Source organism: Corvus hawaiiensis, chromosome 5 (genome assembly GCF_020740725.1).
Source record: "Corvus hawaiiensis isolate bCorHaw1 chromosome 5, bCorHaw1.pri.cur, whole genome shotgun sequence".
Lineage (NCBI taxonomy): Eukaryota > Metazoa > Chordata > Aves > Passeriformes > Corvidae > Corvus > Corvus hawaiiensis.
Window position 1 is genome coordinate 53,369,820 of NC_063217.1, and position 19,120 is coordinate 53,388,939.

A 19,120-nucleotide genomic window follows, 5' to 3' on the forward strand; every position below is an offset into this window, starting at 1 on the left:
CAGAAATAAGAGTGAAACTGATAGGTAGTTTGTGCTTCCAGAGGCTGGTAAGAGTGTCAGAGCTCGTCAGAATCCACCATCTTTTTATATCTCTTTAAATAAGCTTATTTTTGGTGCCTGCTTCCAAAACATACCCTCATCAAGAGCAAAATAGCAAAGTGTTCGGGGACTGCAGTTCATAGGCACACAGCCTAGCTTACAGCTAAACATCAGGGGAATGTAAAGCATGGGATAGCATTATTCTGTGTCAGCACCCACAGTCCTGATATGAGTGAGGCTGGCCATGCTTTGGCTGGGAAAGGATGAGATGCCCTTCTAGGGTCTCTTCCAGCCTGTGATGCTTTGCAGCTCTTCCCCACCAGTCCAAGCCTTTGCCCCTGCAGAATTACTGCCCCAAATGCTTTCCAGGTGGGGGTATCCACCAGAACAAAACCTGCTCTGATTATGTGCCAGCTGACTGAACTGGCGTTTCTTACAATCAGCTTAATTATAGGATAGACAAGTAGGAAAAAATCCCTATGATTATCTCTAATATTCATTTCATATTCAGGGTAGCAGTTAGATTTAATTGTAAGCAGTTGCTTCTCTGAAGTTACAATGAGGGCTTTTTACTTCAGTTTTTATAGAAAACTGGCTGAATTGAGTTGATTAGCAGTGCTTTTGATATTGAGGGATGGACCATGCAAGAGCACCATGTTTTGTAACTGAGATGAATGCAGAAACATAAAGATGTAGGCGTACTACAACCCTTCCTCATACATACACAGAATTTTTTTCAAAAGTGTATTCAAGAGACATGTGTAGGGAGCAGGCATTTTTATGGGGTTTGCTGCCAGAGATGCTTAAGGGTTGTGTCATATCACAAACATTTGGGTTCAGGGAATCCGAGCAGTTAGTATGTTATTACCCATACCCTGACAATGACATTATTATGTAGAGCAGCACAACTCCTTCTTCATCTCTCCATCTATCCCAGAAACTGAGGTGGGTGAAAAGGAGAGTCATCATCAATATCTTCCTAGAGATAAATATGTTCCCAAAGTCCAACAGAAAGAAATGCATGTAGTGTTCGCTCATTCTGAACAGCTTAAATATCTGTTAGGGAAGTGCTGGGACATTCATGTATGCACCAGCTATGTCCACAGAGGGGTAAGTGAAGTTGTCCTGACATCCTGAAGTCACCTTCTTGAAAGAAAGGAAAAGAAAATTCTCAAAATCTAATCAAAGCATGGGAGTCTCTCAGCTTGCATAGGTGATGGGTGCATCTGAGAATAAGTGGGAGTGCAGGTTTCCCTTTGGAAAACGGTGCAGCTCTCAGAGCACAGGCTTCTGGCTGGCTGAGCTGCAGGGATCTTGATCATACACACTCCACCAAGCACTTAAGGCTGGGTCAGGTTGATTTTCAGGCTAAGGCAGGTCACCTGCCAACCTTAATAGTCATCAAACGATGGTTTTCATTCAGCATCAGCATTCCTTCAGCTTGTGCAATGACTTGTATGCAATGGCATACACTTGGTGTGTTGGAGACGTGGCTTTGTGCCCGTTCAGTGTTGCTTCTCGTGCCATCTCTTGTGGCCACTGTTGGAGGCCACGTGACACAGAGCCAGAAGCACCTTGGGGCTGCCCAAGCCAGGCTGTTTGTGTGACCATGCTCTTTCTCTCTCGCTTTGCAGTGAACGGAGGCTGGTCCACCTGGACCGAGTGGTCCGTGTGCAACAGCCGCTGCGGGAGAGGCTTCCAGAAGCGCACGAGGACCTGCACCAACCCTGCCCCGCTCAACGGCGGCGCCTTCTGCGAGGGCCAGAGCGTCCAGAAAATAGCCTGCACCACTCTGTGTCCAGGTTCAGTATGAAGAGCACACAGCACACATAAAGACTTTGTCTCTCATCAGTCTTTTGAGGAGAACACTATTAGTTGCAAAAGCCTCCTTGTCATTATTAATAAATCCAGCATTTCAGGGAATTAATATGCAATTGTATTGCTTAAGTAGATAAAGTAGTGAACACATCAGGCAGCATGGGTTCCAGCCCATGCACACTGCTTGCACTGTGGTCTCAGCTCTTATAATTCAGGGGATTTAGGGAACATTCAGAGCTTCAAAATGTAGAAGATAAAGGTTGAAAGCTCTGTAAAAGAATTGGGATTTGAATATAGAAAGCAACTGTGATGCAAATATATTTGCAATGTCTGTTCAGTCCAGCTGCCTCAGCAAGTAAAGCATCTGGGATGTGGATATTAAATTTGAGGCAGATGTTTACCTGACATATACAATCATCAAATACAAAGGCATTTTTATTGGAAAGAGATGTGTATCCATACTTCTAGAAATTGTTTAAATGTTAAACTCCTGAAAAATATAAAATTGTTTCAGGACATGCAATATAGTTGGTGACTTCTCTGTGATAGAATTCTGCCATCTGTCCTACTGTCCAGTGCTCTCCTACTACTGATCCACTCAGTTCAATGGCAGTAAGGTCATCTTTAGCTTGTGAAGTTTGGTAATCCACTCTGTCACTGGAACAATTTCATATTTTTTTATTTAGCTGTTTAGTTTAGTGCTTTTGAAAATCATTTTCAGGATTTTGAAAGGTGCTAAACACATTCGTGGTTCTGCTCATGTGAAATAGATTGGTGCTTCTAGATATTTCTTTTTAATAGAGAACATTTAACATTAAATATGTTCCTACTAAAGAAGAATTTCTGGACAAGTCTAACTTCTGTGTTAAAAAATGTCACCCCCGCGCCAAAAAATTAAATCACAGATTCCTGACTTGTTGCTTGTATACTTTGAGCACAGATAAACTGGTTAAAAGTTTATATAAAGGAGAAGAAAGACCAGAAATGGGGCCAGGGCAGAGAGAAAGGAGATGTGGGGGTGAATGTACATTTACAGGCCAGAAGCAGAATTTAGAGAAGAGTAGGCTGCTGGTCCTTTTGCCTTGCTCGGAATGGCTGGGAGTTGAAGGCTGGCTTGTGCCAACATGTGCATCGTTCTGTCTTGGTCTCACTTTTGTGTACCCCTAACAAGTTGTCTCCTTTCCTTGTCTCAGTGGATGGCAAGTGGACATCCTGGAGCAAGTGGTCCACCTGTGGCACGGAGTGCACCCACTGGCGCCGGAGAGAGTGCACGGCCCCAGCACCCAAGAATGGGGGGAAGGACTGCGAGGGGCTGGTGCTGCAGTCCAAGAACTGCACGGATGGGCTCTGCATGCAGGGTAAGTGCTCTCTCCAGGATGTGGGGCATGTGTGGCAAACCCTGAGATAGCTGCAGTTCAGCATCAATGACCTAAAGTCACAGAACCATTTGTAGGAGAAATGAGTTAATCCAGTTCTCAACCAGTCTGGACACCCCGCTCCTCTTTCCTGGAATGTGAAACAGTGAAGAATTAGAAAGAGTCATAACAGAGCCTTCTCCTGCTGGCCCTCCTCTCTATCCTGGCTCAGCATCTGTCCAGAGAAACTTGGCAGTGGCTCTTACAGAACTGAAAATGGAAAAATAGAGCATGTAGGGCAAAGCCAGCACTTTCAAAAGAGTAAACTTGGCCAGGCAGATCAGCTTCTGGCTTCTCACTGTCAGGAATGGTGGGTGTATGTGTTTCTATTTGTAATTTTTATGCTCCTTTTTGAATTTCGGATGACCTGTGATAGAAAGAGGTACGCTGCATCAATGCAGTGCTGATGCAAACTTCATATCCAGTCATCAGCATGCTGCAGCCCCATGACATCAGCTCTAGTGCTGAAGTCTATTCCACCTGTGCCTATTCATGCCGTGGTCCTGCCTTTCTGACTAATAGAGAGAGAAGCAAAGAAAAGCAGGTTTTAAGTGTGATTCTGACAAACACTGATGAAAAATTAGTCAGCTCTACACTCCGTCCCTTCTCAAAAATGAGGTCTTCTTTGGTCTGCTGGTGCATCAAAAGTCCCTTTCACATTTCATTAGAATAATAACCTGAGCTCAAATCCTCACACACACCTCTTTCCTATTCCTTCAGCCCATCTCTCTGCAGTACTTCTCTGTTAAGCCTCAGATTTCTGTTGTCCAAAGAGTTGTGCCTGTACCCATCCAGTACTGCTTTGTCCAGATCATAAAATGCTTTGAGTTCTGTCATAAAAAAGGAGTGAAGACTTTTTATTCCATGAGGCAGGTTACTTTTGACTGAAATAGTCAAAATGACAAAAAATGACACTACCAGCTAATAAATTGGTCTGCTCTTTGAATAAGTGCTATATAGGATAGCTACTCTGTTGGTAGTGAGCTCTGAGCTACTCTATGGCATAGCATGGCCATTTACTTTGAGGTTTCCCAGATTTACAAATATCTTCTTCAATGTGGCTCACACAAGCATTTCCATCATGTTAAAAGCTATTAGTCAATGTCAGCGGTCTATAAAGTTGTAATCCCTCAAAACACTTATTTTTATGGTGAAATTGGAAAAGTAGAATTCAGAACTCTTCTCTTTTTCATTTCTAAAGATAGGGGGAAAACATCCAGCCACGTCTTACTGTATAACACCTTGGTGACTTTTATTGTAGGGAAGCTAATGCACCCCTAGTTCCAGCAGTGTTAATAAGTCATTATGGCAAATTAGGAGGAAAAGATGCATTTCCTCACACAGAAGAGCTCTTCACTATCAGATTATATTTAGACAGGTGTATGTCATCTCTGTGTATGTGCATAAAGAGAGCCATTTAAGCAGAAATCTTGTGGAAAAGTAGATATAATAGTACAGCAGAATAAAAGCCCTGTAGGGATCTCATTTATCTGTTGATGGTATATTGCATTTTATTTGTGAAAGTGGATGCTGAGTATAAAGCAGAGATCTTCAGCAGGAGAGAGGGTGAAACTGTTGTGAATCCTATTCTGCTTCATATATATGTATATAAAAAATGGTAACGAAAAATATGCAGTCACTATAAGGACCTGCTTAGCTCCAGGGGCCATGATAATCCTTCAGTGTTGGAGTTTAATGGCAGTGTTTTAATGGTGTCTATACTCGTGGGGTTTCATATACCTGTAAAACTTACAGTCCTGCTCCCTGATCCATCACTGCTGAGAAGATTGATTTGCTGTACTTCATGGCGGTGTGCCTGCTGCTCTCTCTCTCTCTCCTTCCCTCTCTTTTTCTTTATTTCTCTTTCTCAGTTTATGCAAAATCAATCTGAACACACTTACATTTTTGCCCGTGTGGATTTAGATTCATAAAAAATCTGCCTGCTGAGCCAGGAAGACACACAGCACTCCTTTGATTCCCAAAACAACATGCTTCTTTCCACAGTATTTGAGGCTTTGGGGGTCTGGAACTGACAATTCTCCTGGCCTGGGCATCTGTAGATTCACGGCAGTCTTTTCCAGTGGTTTTATGCCATTGGGTCTGGCATGGCACATGCGGTGTGGAGGAAGCTACAGCCACCTTTTCTCTGTGGCCATAGCGCTCTGGGAGATCTGTTGGCCAGCTTCTCACCTGCTCCACAGTCAAATCCTGTTCCTAGGTGCCCTGGTGCTGCCTCCTTACTGTCAGTCTTTAGTGAGAGCTTGAAGGTTGACACCATGGGTGTAGTTGAGGTCAAAGAATTAGTAGGCAGACTCTCTTGCCAGGAGTCACTAGCCTGTTGCTCTGACAAAAACTCATTTGTAAATATATATCTCTATGTAGCTGCATGTAAAACATATCCTGGAAAATGCTGGATTGAATGAGTCTGATTTACAAGCCCTTTCTCTTCCAGTCTGTTATTCACTTCAGTAGCATCAGCTGGATAAATCAATAAGCTTTTTCATCAGACTGCCCCTGCTCCAGCAAAGAGCACAAGTCTGCATCACTGTCGATTTCTGTGGGGATAAAAACAGTGGAGCTTTCTCCATCCCTTGTAATTACAGTATTTTACACCCAAAGCTGTAGTTTGTGCTTACCACTAACTGTGGCATTCCTCATGCAACTCTTCTATTGCATTTATTCAGACTAATAATCTTGCTAGTACACACACACTCTCCTGTATCCACTAGTTAGTATTTTTCATTAACATGAAAGGATGAACAGTCATTAAACTAGAGAGCTCACAGAGAGACAGCAGGCTGAATTGAAGAGGAAAAGCAGATGTAGTGAAAATTTAGGGCAGTCATTGCTATTTTAAGTTTTCAAGTACACAATATTGTGTAGGGGTTCCCATTATAACAATTTCATAATTCCCGTAATAGCAATAATACGATCTTCTGGAACAAAATCTGCTGTAGGTGTAAGAAGAATTGGCTGGTTACCACCCACACTAGTTGCATTATTGCCTCCGTAGTTGCATTATTTCCCATTTGATGTAAGAGTACTGTGGAAAATACTTCAGTGCAAGGAGCAACACTTTTAAAGGCAGGCACTGCATCTCACAGGGGATTGCTGTAAACTGAAGCATGGCAATTAGCCCTTCACTCGTACCACCTAATGACTTTGGTGGGTGTTCTGTGCAGGGAATAAGAAAGCAAAGCACTCTCCTGCTGGCCCAAACTTCAGTACAAGTAGTTCCCTTCACTAAGTCACAAACATTTTTAAAACAACGTACAAGGGGAAGTGTTTTGCTGGACACAGTCTGGAATGAGTGCGAGATTGCTTGTGTGGTACAAAAGAGATGCTTCTGCTTTGCATGATGTGTAAAATTCTGCTGATAGGAAGAGTGGACAACCGGTGAGGACAGTTAGCTGTACTGTGTGGTTATGTTGAAGGCTTATTACCTGACTTGTTTGAAGGCTTATTACCTGAGTTGTGACATGCAGCTGTCATGCTCACAGCACGTCACGTACATCCTTTCTGTTGAGGATCTGAAGTGACACAGTGTTCAGATCTGTATTGTCCCTGTCCTGAATGAGTACGTACAGCAAGTCCCTAGGCATGAGGTTGACACCTGCAGGTCTTTTGGGCTTTTCTGAAGTCATGCCTGGGATGTGCAGGGTTGGCACTAGCACACTCAGAGGGAGAAAACCAGTGCCCCTTTTTCTACTCACTCTTGGCTTTAGTTGACCACTGTGGCTTTTCATAAAAGGCTGGCTAAGTTGTGCTTTAATTTTTTTTCAAAACACAAAGCTGTCTTACAGCAGCAAGCAAGGTAATACAGAAACACATGTTCTTGCTTGAAGACTGTGGGTTATATAGTTACACAAATAATACTGTTGCTCTGTTCAGCAAAATTGTTTACTTTATACAGTCTCACAATATGGAATAAAAATCTATCATTGAATAGGAACAAAAGGAAATTTCCACCTTTGAAGCACTGCCAAGTGTCATCAGATCCAGTGTGGATTTTCCCTTTGTTTCTTGAGCATGACTGAGATGCGCTACTGTCATTTTAAAAAATGGAAGAAGAGATTCAAAACAGCTTCATCGGTTGCTACAGACAATGATCTGGACTAACTCGCAGGTCACTCTGGTCCTCTCCCTGCATGCAGCTTAGGTACTTGGAAAATCAAATAGCAGGTGCACCACTGGAGGAAAAGACACCATACCATGGTGAAGATGTTATTACCAGACTGGTAATTCCATTCCTTCTTAGAAAAGGCTGGCTCTAGTCAAGAGTGAATTGATGTGAAATGGTGACAGCAAATCTGTATTTGCTGAGTGCTCTGAAATCCTCGTCTGAAAGGCAATATGAAGTTCATAAGGTTCCCTCTTGCAATGATAGTGCCTGAGCGAGTGAAAAAGATGCAGTTTATCCTGCTTGGGCATGAAATGGCAAACTGCTGCCTTTTTCCAGTGTCGTCTCTGTTTATACACAGGTCCTGAGCAGAAAACAAGGTTACCCTGATACTAGCATCTCTTTCTTCTCAAAACATACATATTCTGCACGTGCCCTGCTTGGTTAATGTAACATCAGAACCTCTGATAGATTAAGTATTCGTTTCCCTTTTTGGCTTGATTTGAAAGCAGGCATTCAGGGAAGAATGACAGGGCAGAGCAGCTTGATGAGGACCACAGGTCCACCAGAGCAGATCAGTGTGCAAAGAGCAGGGGAATATTTTCCAGACTCCAGAAGGTAAGCAGAACTCTCTCAAGGGAGACTGCAACAGAAGCCTGTGTGTGCAGAGGAATAAAATAAAACCTTTTATTAAGAGCATGTGGGTCAAGAGAGAACTTCTAATACATTCAGTCTGTCAGCATAATGATACAGCCACCTGGTCTGTTTTGGCCTACAGGAGGAGTACATTCATTTGAAGAAGGCATCTCATCTGTTCCTAGAGGAAGTTTTCCATAATACTGTTATTTGATATGAGTAAAGGGATGTGTTACTCTGTTTTCTACCCAGCTACTACATAATGGTGTGGCAGCCAAGGGAGTTTATGCACACATCTCAGAGTTATGACTCATCTCTATTTTACTGTAGCGACATGAAAAATGCCCAGCTGAGAAGCATCCACGCTCCAATGGGCCCTATGCAGCTGAGAGCTCTTGCCTAGAAAACAAACTGCTTGAAGCAGATAAAAGTATTGGGAGAAAACAAAAGTGCAGAGCCACAGGCAAAACGCAGGGCACTGAAATCCCTGTGTCTTAACCTCAGTCAGTTCAGAAAGAGCCACCTCCATGTTATTTTTAAAGACAGCAAGTGCTGTAAGATCTCTAGGATGTTTTCAAAAATCTGCACTGATTAAAAAAATATTATAGCCACGTGAAGAGGAGAAAAAAAGACAGCCTTGTCCATCTATACTTTTCATTCTTCTTTATTCTCTTAGGTTTTCTTTTATTCTCGCCTATTCCTCTACACATTAAAAAACTCAAAAAAGTTACTCAGATAGATGAAAGAAGAATTCAAATCGTATGAAGTCTAACTGATGTACTGATTTAATTGTAGAAGAAAACCACCCCATACAGTGACAATAATATACGTTTATATTTTCCTTGTCATATACAAAGGTGGATATATTTCATGATTTTTGCTTTCTTGTCAGGGTATCAGGCAGGGCAAAGTTACATGAGCATCTGAAGGCTCATCAAGGAGTAAGTGAAATAATAAGTAAAACTCAGTGCTATTTCTAAATCAGGACTAACAAAATTATTGGCAGCATGCTTAGATGAAAACTCATGTTGGGGAAGGAAGTTTCTAGAATTTGGGAAACAAACTTTGAACTGATCAGCTGAGCTGGTTCTGGAGTCTGTGGGATTTTTGAGGTTATAAACTGAAGAATACAAGTTACGTTATGTGCGAGCTTCCAAACCTGCCAAAGATTTTTAGGCCTGTTCCATGTGAGTAACGTATGCTTTTCATGACCCTTTCTGTCCACCATTCTTAACAGCTTTGGTCCCCTGTCCTAGATCCTCTTCCAACTGTCCCTACCTTCATCTAGCTGTCTGCCATGTATCCTCTCTTTAGCAGTGTCCCTTGTCCTCATTTCAGCTCTCTTGTCCCACTACAACAAAGTGAGCCCCAGGAAGTCTATCTAGCGTTCTGTCATTGCAAGAGTGGAATTTGCAAATACACGATAGTGAGTTGCAGTGCCAGGCATCTGTTTACTTTTGCTGTCAAACATGCATAACAAACCCAAAGCTGAGGTTCTACTAAAGATTGACATAAGATTTAACCAAAAGGTCACAGTCCTTAACTGCAAAAGACTGCATAATGTCAAACTTGGATATTCTAATCCACACCAAATTTTAGCAGCAAGTTATCCTTGCCTTCCATCTTCCCTTATTCCCCTATAGATGTCATGCATGTTTAAACTCAGGCAAGACCTTTCTATCAATGTTAACAAAATGTCAGGATCTAATTTAAAATGAAAACATAATTGCAGTCTTAATTATAGAATATCATGAACTCCTGTTCAAGGAGAGAACAAGAGAGTGTCCCCGTTTAACTCACTCACTCAGGAAAGATCTGAGATAATACCCAAGTAAATAATCAGTCACAAAACCTCAAGCTCTCGGTTTAATAGCCCACCCTGAATATGCCAATAATTAGTGCTTCAGAATGAAAATAAATTGCTGTGCATTATCTCTGGGATGCCTGATATCATATCTGACCTTCAGATCATCATTACTACAGACATGAAGGTCTTTCTTTAGAATAGAAAATGTAGGAAGAAGCTGGGCACATTCTGTCTGAAAGATTTTTGCTGCGCCAGGGACTCTGCTGTTGGTTTTATTTTTGGGTTTTTTTTAATTTTTAACCACCACAAGTAAGGTATAACATATCACATCTTCTCGGTTTTGTGATACATTTCCTGGGAAACAGCAAGGGAGAGAAGCAATTAACAGCAATTAGAGTTCAAATATTATTGTTAATACTTTTCCTATGGTAAATCTGCATTAGCAACATGTTAAGTGAACAGGAAACCTTGACACTAAAACCAGTCAGAATATGGGGTTTACTCTAAGATTGCTTTTGTACCATTAACTCTGCCCCTTGTAGAAAAGAAAATACTGGAAGTATGTGCAGCCTCTGGACAGTGAAACTTGCACAAAACAATTTAAAACTCCTGAATGTCAAATTAAATCTCCTAAATTCCTTCTCATAAGCTGGGAATATGTGACTGCTTGTCCATCATAAACAGAAACCTAGATGGACTAAGATGGAAGCCAATAGCATTGCAATGCATCTGAATTAATATTTTGAAAGCCCTTGATAGTCTTTTCTGAATGCTTTGAGCCTTTGCACACTGTACTGATCATGTAGAATTTCCTTTAAAAATAATGAAGAGACTCAAGCAAGCTGCTGATACCTGTAGGAATGATGGTGAATGAGGTAAGGCAGAAGGAAACAGGACTAGTAATGCAAGGTCACAGCCACAGTCACAGCACTGCAAACACTGCAAGGACATGACTTTCTTTCTTCTTTGTCTCAAAACCCTCTCTGTATAATGGAATTCAGAATGTAGAATTGATGAATGTCTCTTCCCATGAGTGCAAAAAAGCCTGAAATCACGCTGACATTGAATTGAGAATGGCATTTTACAGGGAAAGGGAGATAGGCTGAATTTCTAGAACTTGAAATCTGGAAGCAGCAGTATATACTTGGAGGGAGTTGAGGATTTTTTTATGCATTGAGATCCAGTGAACTAGAAATTAACAACAAGACGAAAAGTCACTAGGGCTCCTAAACCAATTTTATTCAAACTTCCCAGGATAATTTCTGAGACTCATTATGGAAAATTTCAGCAAAACCCAAAGATTTAAAATTAAGTTCTGAGCTAACTGGAGCTCGACCAAAGAGGAGGGTAATATGACTCAATGCTGAAAGAAGATCTCATCTTGGGAATTAAGAACAGAAGCAATTGGGTGCATGTTGTTTGGGTCTGGTACGAAAAATAATTACCAACTTGCTGGCTTTGAGTTATCAGATACTGCAATTCATCTGATGTGTATGCATCACAGCAAAACAAAGGGTCGTTCCAGTAAACCCATGTCACGTCTTATTTACCACACACCTACTTTAAATCATCTAAGAACTGTTTCCTTCAAATGTTAAGCTTCTACATGTAATAACTAGTCTCTGTTTATCTGTTTCCTGAGAAAGGAAGGCAGCAGTTGAATGTGTGGTGCCTTCTTTTCTCAGAGATGAATTAAGGACATTGATTTTGGAGCCAAAAGGGGGGAAAGTGCTGTTACAATATGCTATGCTTCAAATGTTGAGTTCTTTGCAACAGGATGTTATTGAGGCACACTTCATGTGGCTAGGCTTTCAGAAGGACCATGGAATTACTTGACCTCAGCTCTTCTTGAAACTGCTACAGAGAGAGTAAAGAGAGTTTATAAATTAGAATCAAGTGGTGCCAGATTAAAGTATGATTCATTGAAGGAACTAGCAGTTATGGTGTGCTTTATGCAATCTTCACTTTATTAAATGGGAGTGCATGTCTCCCGTTCTCAACGATCTTGATACAGTCTCAAAATATGTATGATTAACTGTGACCTCAGCAGCTAATGCTATAAACCTATTTCTTTGCAGGATAAATGTAAATATTTTCATAAATGTGATGCAAACTGTATAAGCCCTAGAAGATAAGTTGCCAGAAAGATCATCTTCAGCTACTTCACCTGTCTTACCTAGGTAGTTGCTGGAAAGAGGGAAAGTAGGTAGGAAAAATACTAATTGAAAACTGGGTATTTTTCTTTCTCTCTTATGTAAGTATTTTAATTTCTGCAAGCAGCAGAGTAAAATATTTTCATAATCTGATCAATTCACTCTAAAATTGATATCCATTAATACAAATTCAGCATGACTAGAAAGCTAGCAAAACCAATTAAGGACCAAAAAGTGGAGCCAGTTACAAAGTTCCCTCTGCATGAAGCCGTGACCTAGTGTTTTATACCACAGGGATAAAAGTTCTCTTTAAAATATGCTAGTTTACAGGCCAAGGCAGTATATTCCCATGGCTTTCTAGGTAAAATCAAACACAGGATTTCAGAAAGCCCATGTCACGACACTGAGTTCCCAGGCTAAGCACCGTGTGTGTGTATATGCCCATGAATATGCTGAGGAGTGGATTCTTTCCCAGTGGAAGAAAAAGAGCTCAGAAAAGTTGTTTTAGTGGCTCTTTGGTGACAGTCTGTTAAATGTCAGTCTGAAGGGAGTCATTGCAATAATCTCTGCACAGTTATCTTTCATAGGTCTGAGATTCTCCATTCCCAAATGCTTTATTTTACCTCAGCTTGGCAGAAGGTGTATCTACTCCTCCCAAGGCAAACTGCAGCAGATGAGTTGGTGCTGTGGAAGGGGTCAGCCTGGCTGTTTGTCAAAGCTGACCCCGAAGGCAGATGAACCCACACATGCGGATACGCTGAGGGCTGCTCAGTGACACAGAGCAGCCTCTGTGTCTCCCGGGGCCTCTGGCACAAACGTGTTCCCGGAAGGTCAGAGCAAGATGTGTGGGACCAGAATGCTCAGGCTAGACTTCCAGTGTTTGGGGATCATCTGCCTTCAGAAACTGCACCAAACTAATTAAATGAGCTTCACAAGCTATTCAGTTAAATGGTCACAATTTCCCAAATCAGTGCCAAGTGTGACTGATGCTTGAATTGAGTTAAAGTAAATTGATAAAAAGCCTGCTGTAGTCTTTTCTGTATGTCAGCATTGGATTGGTTAATTTTTCAAGTACACTCTGACATATTCACCCTTCACTTTTCTCAGTGTGTTGCATCATTATAAAGGTGAATAAATTGCTCTTCTCATGCTTTCTAGAAACAAAATAGGCAATGTCTACTTAAAGCACCTTTTTAACAATACATCTGCATTTGTACAAAGGATTTGTGCCAGTGTAATTAGTTTAGTTAAAAAAGAGCCACCTTTGACACTTGATAGAAACACTTCCACAGGGACAAAAAGTATATTTACAAACCTAAATTGGAATATAAATTAGAATACATGGAGAAACATTGACTTAACTAAAGGCTTTTTACTGAATGCCTTTACCATGCAATTACAGTGGTTCAATTTCCATGTGTTAACCCGAGCCTCCCACTGATTCTCCAGGTTTGACATAGGGTGAGGTACTTGTACAATGAGGGAAACAAATACCCATTTTGGTAAGCCTTTGAGAACCTCAAACAGCAGGCACTATGCAAGCATAAAGTATGATTATTGCTACTTTACTCATTCAACAGTACGTTACACAACAAAATAGCAAAAGCGCTCTTGAAAACATGTATTTCCCAACAAGCTGTAGGAAGAAGCTTAAATTACTTTTCTCAGCATAGCTCACTGTGAAACCAGCTGTTCTAAGTATGAGTCAGCAGCCTTCCTAGAGTCAAACCCTCCAGCACCTTTCTAAATTCACACTCATTAAAAATGTTCATCACCCTGGCAGAAGTCCCTTAGGTATTTGCCAGGCAGTGCTGTTAATACAAGGAGGAAGAAAAAAATAAAACATGGAAAAGATCTCTCTTCACTGCAATTACTTTGAAGAGAGGGGGGAAGTCATTCTTCATTATTTCAGTTACTAATCCCAGGAGGTTTGTGTCATTATCTGATGAAAATGTTCTTTTTTTATTGTTTGAAGGCATAGTCAGAGGGACCAGTGTGACAGCCAACTTCCTATAGAAATCCCTGTTCTCTTGTGCTGGGATCATGGCAATAGCCCTGCCTCCTGCCCATCACCAGTGCATGGCTGCAGGCCTTCTCTTAGCTCCTGCAATGCCCACTCCCTTTTGGAAGAGTGACAAAGGAATGCTTAAAACTAATTTTGTTGCAAAACGTCCTGCCCAAATGGCAGAAGCAGCCTGTAGTATCCTTGCCTCTTCCTCCTTTTTCAATAGATGTGCCTTTGACTACGTGCACAAAACATTTCTGTAGAGGTAACTGGCATCACTCTTACGTAGCTGCAAGGATTCTCTCTGTAGTTAGCAGTAAGAGAATCTGTGGAAACTTGTAAGCCATGAGCATGTATTTGTGACTAACAGGGTCTGTGGAGAGGTTGCAATGAGGTAAGTTTCTTTTAGAATATTTGAGGCCCACGCTTGCTTACCTTGCTGAAAAAGCTTGAATCTGAGTTTCCATTATCCTGTCAGGAAAGAATGCTTTCAGTAACATCACAGCTAATCCAGGTGGTGCCATCTTTTGTGCCTGTTGAGTGGCAGCTGCTGGATCCCTTCAGACATGGCAGGAATGATGCACAACCTTGAACACAAAACCTACCACCTCAGATGCAGTGGGAGGAGAGAGGAATAGCCTCTTCAGCTCTGCACAGGTGAGCTCAAGCTCCATGGGTGATGTAGAGCCAGGGGATGTGTGCTGCTCCCTTCTAGCTCCCCCAAGAACCTGCTGGGGCACATGAAGTGCAGGGAGACATCCTCAGCTTTCCCACTGGATTTGAGTAGAAGGCAAAAGTCATTCAGAGACGCATCCAGCCTAAATTCCACTTTGTCTCTGGGCCTTTTAGTTCCTTCTGCCTGCCTCTTGGTTTCTCCAGAGACATCTTGCCAAAGGAAATACTGGGCATAAGGCTATAGCTAAAATTTAGGTTTACCAAATTATGGGCCTCAGCACTTGTCTGGGGAGTAATTGGGAGTAACAAGGGTACTGTAAATTCTTTCCCAGACTTGCTGAACACTCACTCAGGCCCTCAGAATTTACTCACCAGAGTTTTCATGGCCAATACCTCAAGTACACTGGTAGAAGGAGAAAGCAGTTATTAACAAAAAATTGAGTATGCATGTTGAGAGTACACATAGGTGAACTTGCCTCAAAGAACAAGGGAGAGAACGTAAGAACATAATATTTCTAAAAGCAATTGTATGGCTGGAATCCTTGCTGTGAAGTAAAGCTTTAAACAGAGATTACAGGCAGTATAGTTTGTCCCATGATGTCCCAGAAAAAAAAAATCATCATCAAAAATAAGCTGGTTTTGCTCTGGTATTTCAGGTAAGCCAAAATTTATGCAACAGTTAACGTCTGGAAATTTTGGAGGGAGGTATGTCTATGTCAGTGATTGGGATAGACTGTGTCTTCATTAACAAAAAATACAGCCAAGCAGCAAGGGATGTGTAGAGCACAACAGATGCTGAGCACCCAAGCTCAGCAGTTCTGGGAGCTGAGGATTATTACTGTGGTCTGCCTGTGCATTAGGCACACACCAGGAGTGCATTTTCCGGTTTTGTCTCACTGAAGGGAATCCCCAGCTGTGTGAGCTCCTTGCAGCACGATCAAAGGGGAGGGGGTGAAATTCCCTTCAGAAGAACTTACGGGGAGGTGGTGGAGGAGAGGTACTCTTTCTTACACTGACTCTAATCCCATCCCAGACAGTGACTCCCCTGCTCGGTTTGGATTTGTCATGTACCTTTCCAGCAGGATGGGACTTGGAGCATTTCACTCATTTGCTGCATGGGAGATGCTTAGTGAGTTCACAGGACTCATATGTGAGCTAAGCAGCTCCAGTGTGCTGTGCCGGAGGGGCAGCAGAAGGAAAAGACAAAGGAAATGCTATCTCTTCTTTATCCATCCCAAAATAAAGCTGTCAATTGTGTTATGATTTTGTCGATATATGGTGCTTGCAAAGATTTCAAATAAGTAATGTTCTGACCCTGGGGGCCTTATTGATTTTGTAATAATTTCAAAGAGAAACCACTCAGTTTACTGTTTGCTGACAAATTCTTTGCTCCCTAAGGAATTCCTGTTGAACACATATTAAAGACAGGATAAAATAATTCCAAGGAAATACAGAGAAGGGGCTCTGTGTATAGACTGCTCCACGAAACAGTATTTAACCTCTGACCAGCGACAACAGGTCTCCTTTAGCTCTATTAGATCAACAGCAAGCTATTATAATTAAATATAAAAACTGTTTAGAGCCTCACCGAACATGTCCTGGGAATTAAAGCATATGGCAGGGATAAGGATAAAAAGACTTTCCATATGCTAATGACCCTAGATGTCTGAAATAAATTAGATCCATTACAGTTTATGCTCAATAAAAGAAAGACTTTAAGCACTCCAAAGTTAGTGACTCGAGACTGATTTTGGCTTAGAATTTCAATCTGCCTGCTTATTAATTCTTAGTACGGCTCTGGAGGAGACAGGGGATGCAAAATCATAATTCTGTGCTGTATCAGAATTTTAAAGTGCCATCCATTTCTTTTCCTTCCTTTTTTTTTAAATTAAACTATTTTTCATGCTTCATTTTTTTGTTCTCCTCATTTGATTTTGTTCCCATTTTTGTTTAATTTCTTTCTTTTTAAGGTTTCATTTATCCTATTTCAACTGAACAGAGAACCCAGAATGAATATGGATTTTCTTGTAAGTTTAATGTTTGATTTTATGTTCCTGGATGCTAATTTGGTGCTGTTCCTTGGGTCAGGCTTTACTGTTGGGCCAGCTCAGTGTGACTAGGCAAAAAAGGGACCTATTCAGCAGGGTAAGTGACATTCTGCTTGCTTGACAGCGGGCACAGTGCTTTGCAGCAGACACAGAATTATAAGGGCCCATGTGCGCAAGGGAAACAGGAGAAGATGATGCCTCAGAGACAGAAACTGGAGAGAATGAGCCATCTTCTCATTAAAATTCCCTTAGCAACTGGAAGAAGTGTGGTGGAAGGGTAACTTTTCTTTGAGCTGGAACTCAGAGTTCTGCTTTCTGAACTGCTGAGTTAAAAGTGGGATGTTTCAAGGTTGGTAAATCAAAGGTCTGGTAGCCCAGAGCTGTTGGAGATTGATCGTCCCTTTCTGCACCTGCCAGCTCTCACCTCTGCAGCTGCAGGGCAGCTTGGCTTAAATGGCTAAAAGAGATAAAATAAAAGTGATTTCACACATTTCAAACTAACAAAAATGAGGTACTAAAAGAGTCTGATTTGTTTTTCCACTTCCTTTTTTCATTAGGCTATTTCTAAAAATGGGATTCTTCCTTGTATAGAAATACATCAATTTTTGAACACATATTCAGACCTTTTGGAAAAAAATGTCTGGTGGATAATGATGCTAGAGATTAGCTTGGAATTGGTGCTGAAGATATGGTATAAGCAGCTAGTAGAAATATCATAGCCATTTCCTCACAAGACAGCTCTAATAAATTTTGGTTCCTTTTGGTAAATTACCACATTTTTTCTTGTGCTTGCTTCAGCTTTTATCTAAATATGTATGTATGTTAATGCCACTGATGAGAATTCAATGTTTGATTCTCTGCTTTACTAATTTACTAGTTTATATTTTTAAAGGCAAGTGGATGGAAGGGAGTAATGACAGATAACAGTTCAAAAAAAAAAAAACCAAACCAACCAAAGATGTGTCCTGATATGCCAGGTATTCCATAGAAAATGGAAATTTTGGGTTCTTTTACTTCTTTTAAAGTAAAAATAAGGCTTCTGAATTTTAAAAACCAACTTGGTTTGGTATCAGATGAACTTCTAAATACCAATATTATGACATTATGTCACTAAGACATCCTATCTAATTTCATAGGGTGAATTTGTTTCATGAGACTAAGTCTGTAACATGTTTCACATAGCAGTTCACAGCCTGAGTATTAGATGAATAAACAAGTGGGTAGGGAAAGAGTTAGAACACAAGTTAGAGAGAAATCAAAGATTGTTTTCCATCAAAAGGGCATAGACCTGCTATATGGTGTTGGAAATGGATTTTAAATTGGCCTATAAAAAAGGCAGTAAATATCTGCAGGAAACGAGAATAATAAGGACGTGTTTTCTTGAAAGTCCCTGTGAGGAGGACATTTCTTGAAGGTTCCTGGCCTCTCTCCCTGCAGCTGCTCCTGACTCGGATGATGTTGCTCTCTATGTCGGGATTGTCATCGCCGTGATCGTGTGCCTGGCTATTTCTGTGGTCGTGGCCCTGTTTGTCTATCGCAAGAACCACCGTGACTTTGAGTCGGATATTATTGACTCCTCGGCACTAAACGGGGGATTCCAGCCTGTCAACATCAAGGCTGCCAGGCAAGGTCAGTTGGCATTTCGCTCCATTTTGACCAACTCAAGGAGATGCTATCAGGTTAGGGTTTCTGGGGCTGCATGAATGGTATCACTGGATGCCTGTTGACACTTGATAAAGGGGAGAAAGGTCGTGTTCATTTGTTTCTGATTGTCAAGTGCTCGAAAGCCGTGGTGGCATTTGTCAGCTGTGCTCAAGAGTATAAAGCAGATGAATTTAACTTCTGAAGAGAAAACATGAGTGTGAGAGTGAAACTCAGACACATTTATGGAAGTACAGGTCCAGCTCAAATCTAAATCAAAGGCAAAGCTCTGACAGAAACAACCGAGGCAGGATGCATCACAGGAGTGATACTACAGTAATTCTATCACATCTCCCTCCCCTTTATTTCACTAATAGCTTTTTTTCCTATGCCCTGTCTCCACAGGTATAAATAAATAGTAGTTTGAGAAGTACTGTGCTTTGAATAGAAAATGTAGAAAAAGTTGTGGTAGAACATCATTTAATAATGAATATTTTTATCACTGGTGCGTAACAGCTTGGTATTTTTCCTCACTTCACTGGCCAGGAAAAAACACTCTAAAGGTAGTGCCTTTATCAAGATACTTATTTAGGCTGAAATGTTCCTCTTTTTTCCCAATATCTGCACCAGAAGAATAAATCAAAGTGAGAGTTAAGATGACGAGAGAGTTGTCACATGTAAGGTTAGCAGAAGAGTTTTCTTTGCTGGAGAAACTTCTAAAACAAATCTGAAAAAAGTATGATGCAGGTACTAATCCCTCACT

The 19,120-nt window shown here is 41.2% G+C and overlaps 1 protein-coding gene across 2 annotated transcripts in view; it reads left to right on the forward strand.

Annotated features, from left to right (window-relative positions):
- The window catches only part of UNC5C (unc-5 netrin receptor C), a 254,683-nt gene that overhangs the window by 205,911 nt on the left and 29,652 nt on the right, over positions 1 to 19,120 (forward strand). Inside the window, exons 6-9 of one of the 2 annotated variants that reach the window (XM_048303631.1) lie at positions 1,674 to 1,841; positions 3,051 to 3,215; positions 16,639 to 16,695; positions 18,154 to 18,345. In XM_048303631.1, coding sequence (XP_048159588.1) covers positions 1,674 to 1,841; positions 3,051 to 3,215; positions 16,639 to 16,695; positions 18,154 to 18,345 — 582 coding nt within the window. The remainder of the gene's footprint in view (positions 1 to 1,673; positions 1,842 to 3,050; positions 3,216 to 16,638; positions 16,696 to 18,153; positions 18,346 to 19,120) is intronic. The other variant, XM_048303632.1, reaches the window with a different exon arrangement.